Source organism: Scomber japonicus, chromosome 24 (genome assembly GCF_027409825.1).
Source record: "Scomber japonicus isolate fScoJap1 chromosome 24, fScoJap1.pri, whole genome shotgun sequence".
Classification (NCBI taxonomy): Eukaryota; Metazoa; Chordata; class Actinopteri; order Scombriformes; family Scombridae; genus Scomber; species Scomber japonicus.
In genome coordinates, this window is record NC_070601.1 from 631,695 (window position 1) to 633,056 (window position 1,362).

General features: G+C 56.8%; 1 protein-coding gene across 1 annotated transcript in view; it reads left to right on the forward strand.

Moving 5' to 3' along the window:
• Window positions 1–1,362, forward strand: part of LOC128354579 (uncharacterized) — a 14,572-nt gene that overhangs the window by 11,317 nt on the left and 1,893 nt on the right. The window contains exons 10-11 of the mRNA XM_053314797.1: window positions 527–560; window positions 1,137–1,340. Of these exons, the coding sequence (XP_053170772.1) occupies window positions 527–560; window positions 1,137–1,340 (238 nt within the window). The remainder of the gene's footprint in view (window positions 1–526; window positions 561–1,136; window positions 1,341–1,362) is intronic.

Genomic DNA, 1,362 nt, shown 5'->3' on the forward strand with positions numbered 1-1,362 from the left:
GAAGGAGGGCAGGAGGAGGAGGAGGAGGAGAGGAGGAAGAGGAGGAGGAGAGGAGGAAGAGGAGGGGGAGAGGGAGGAGAGGATGGATGAGGAGGAGGATGGGGAGGAGGTGGAGGAGGAAGAAGAAGATTAGGAGGAGGAGGAGGAGAGTTGTAAAAAGAAGGAGGAGAGGAGGGAGGAGAGGATGGAGGAGGAGAGGAGGAGGGCAGGGGGAGGAGGGAGGAGGAGAGGAGGGAGGAGGAGGAGGAGAGGAGGGAGGAGAGGATGGAGGAGAGGAGGGAGGAGAGGATGGAGGAGGAGAGGAGGAGGGCAGGGGGAGGAGGGAGGAGGAAGAGGAGGAGGAGAGGAGGGAGGAGGAGGAGAGGAGGGAGGAGGAAGAAGAAGAAGACTAGGAGGAGGAGGAGGAGGAAGAGGAGGAGGAGGAAGAAGAAGAAGATTAGGAGGAGGAGGGGGAGGAGGAGGTTAGTAGGTCAGTGCTTCACAGATTTCTGACTTAAACTCTGCTCCTGTTTCTTCTTCTCTGTAGATCACTGAGAACGGCATCACGCTTCCTCTGAAAGGTAACACTCACTTCCTTCCTTCAATCCTTCCTTCTTCCCTTCCTTCCTTCCTTCCTTCCTTCCTTCCTCCCTGCCTTCTTTCTTCCCTTCCTCTTTTCCTTTCTCCCTCCCTCGTTCCTTATTTCCTCCGTCCTTCCTTCCTTCCTTTCCTTCCTTCCATCTGTCCTTCCTCCCTCCCTCCTTCTCTCCTCCCTTCCTTCTTTCCTTCCTCCGTCCTTCCTTCCTACCTTTCCTTCCTTCCATCTGGCCTTCCTCCCTCCCTTCCTCCCTCCCTCCCTTCCTTCCTTCCTCCCTTCCTTTCAATGAGTGTCCTATAAAGGGTTAATACCTCTTTTTATTCTGAAATATCACCGCTGTACTTCCTGTGTGTGTGTGTGTGTGTGTGTGTGTGTGTGTGTGTGTGTCTGTGTGTGTGTGTGTGTGTGTGTGTGTGTGTGTGTGTGTGTGTGTCTGTGTGTCTGTGTCTGTGTGTGTGTGTGTGTGTGTGTGTGTGTCTGTGTGTGTGTGTGTGTGTGTTTGTGTGTGTGTGTGTGTGTGTGTGTGTGTGTGTGTGTGTGTGTGTGTGTGTGTGCTCAGGCGTGGAGGAGGGCGAGGTCAGCGTGGTGGCGTCTCAGGTGCGAGGTTACGGCGTTTGGGACGGGGGCGTGGCTAGAGGCGGGACTCTGCTGGCCGGATGGGAAGGCCCCGCCCCCTCGCTGCTCTTCCTGTGGGTGACGGACGCTCAGGCCAACCTGCTGCAGACGGAGCTCATCGCCATGACGACCCCCGCCGCCGCCGCCGGTCAGTACCGACCCGGGCCACA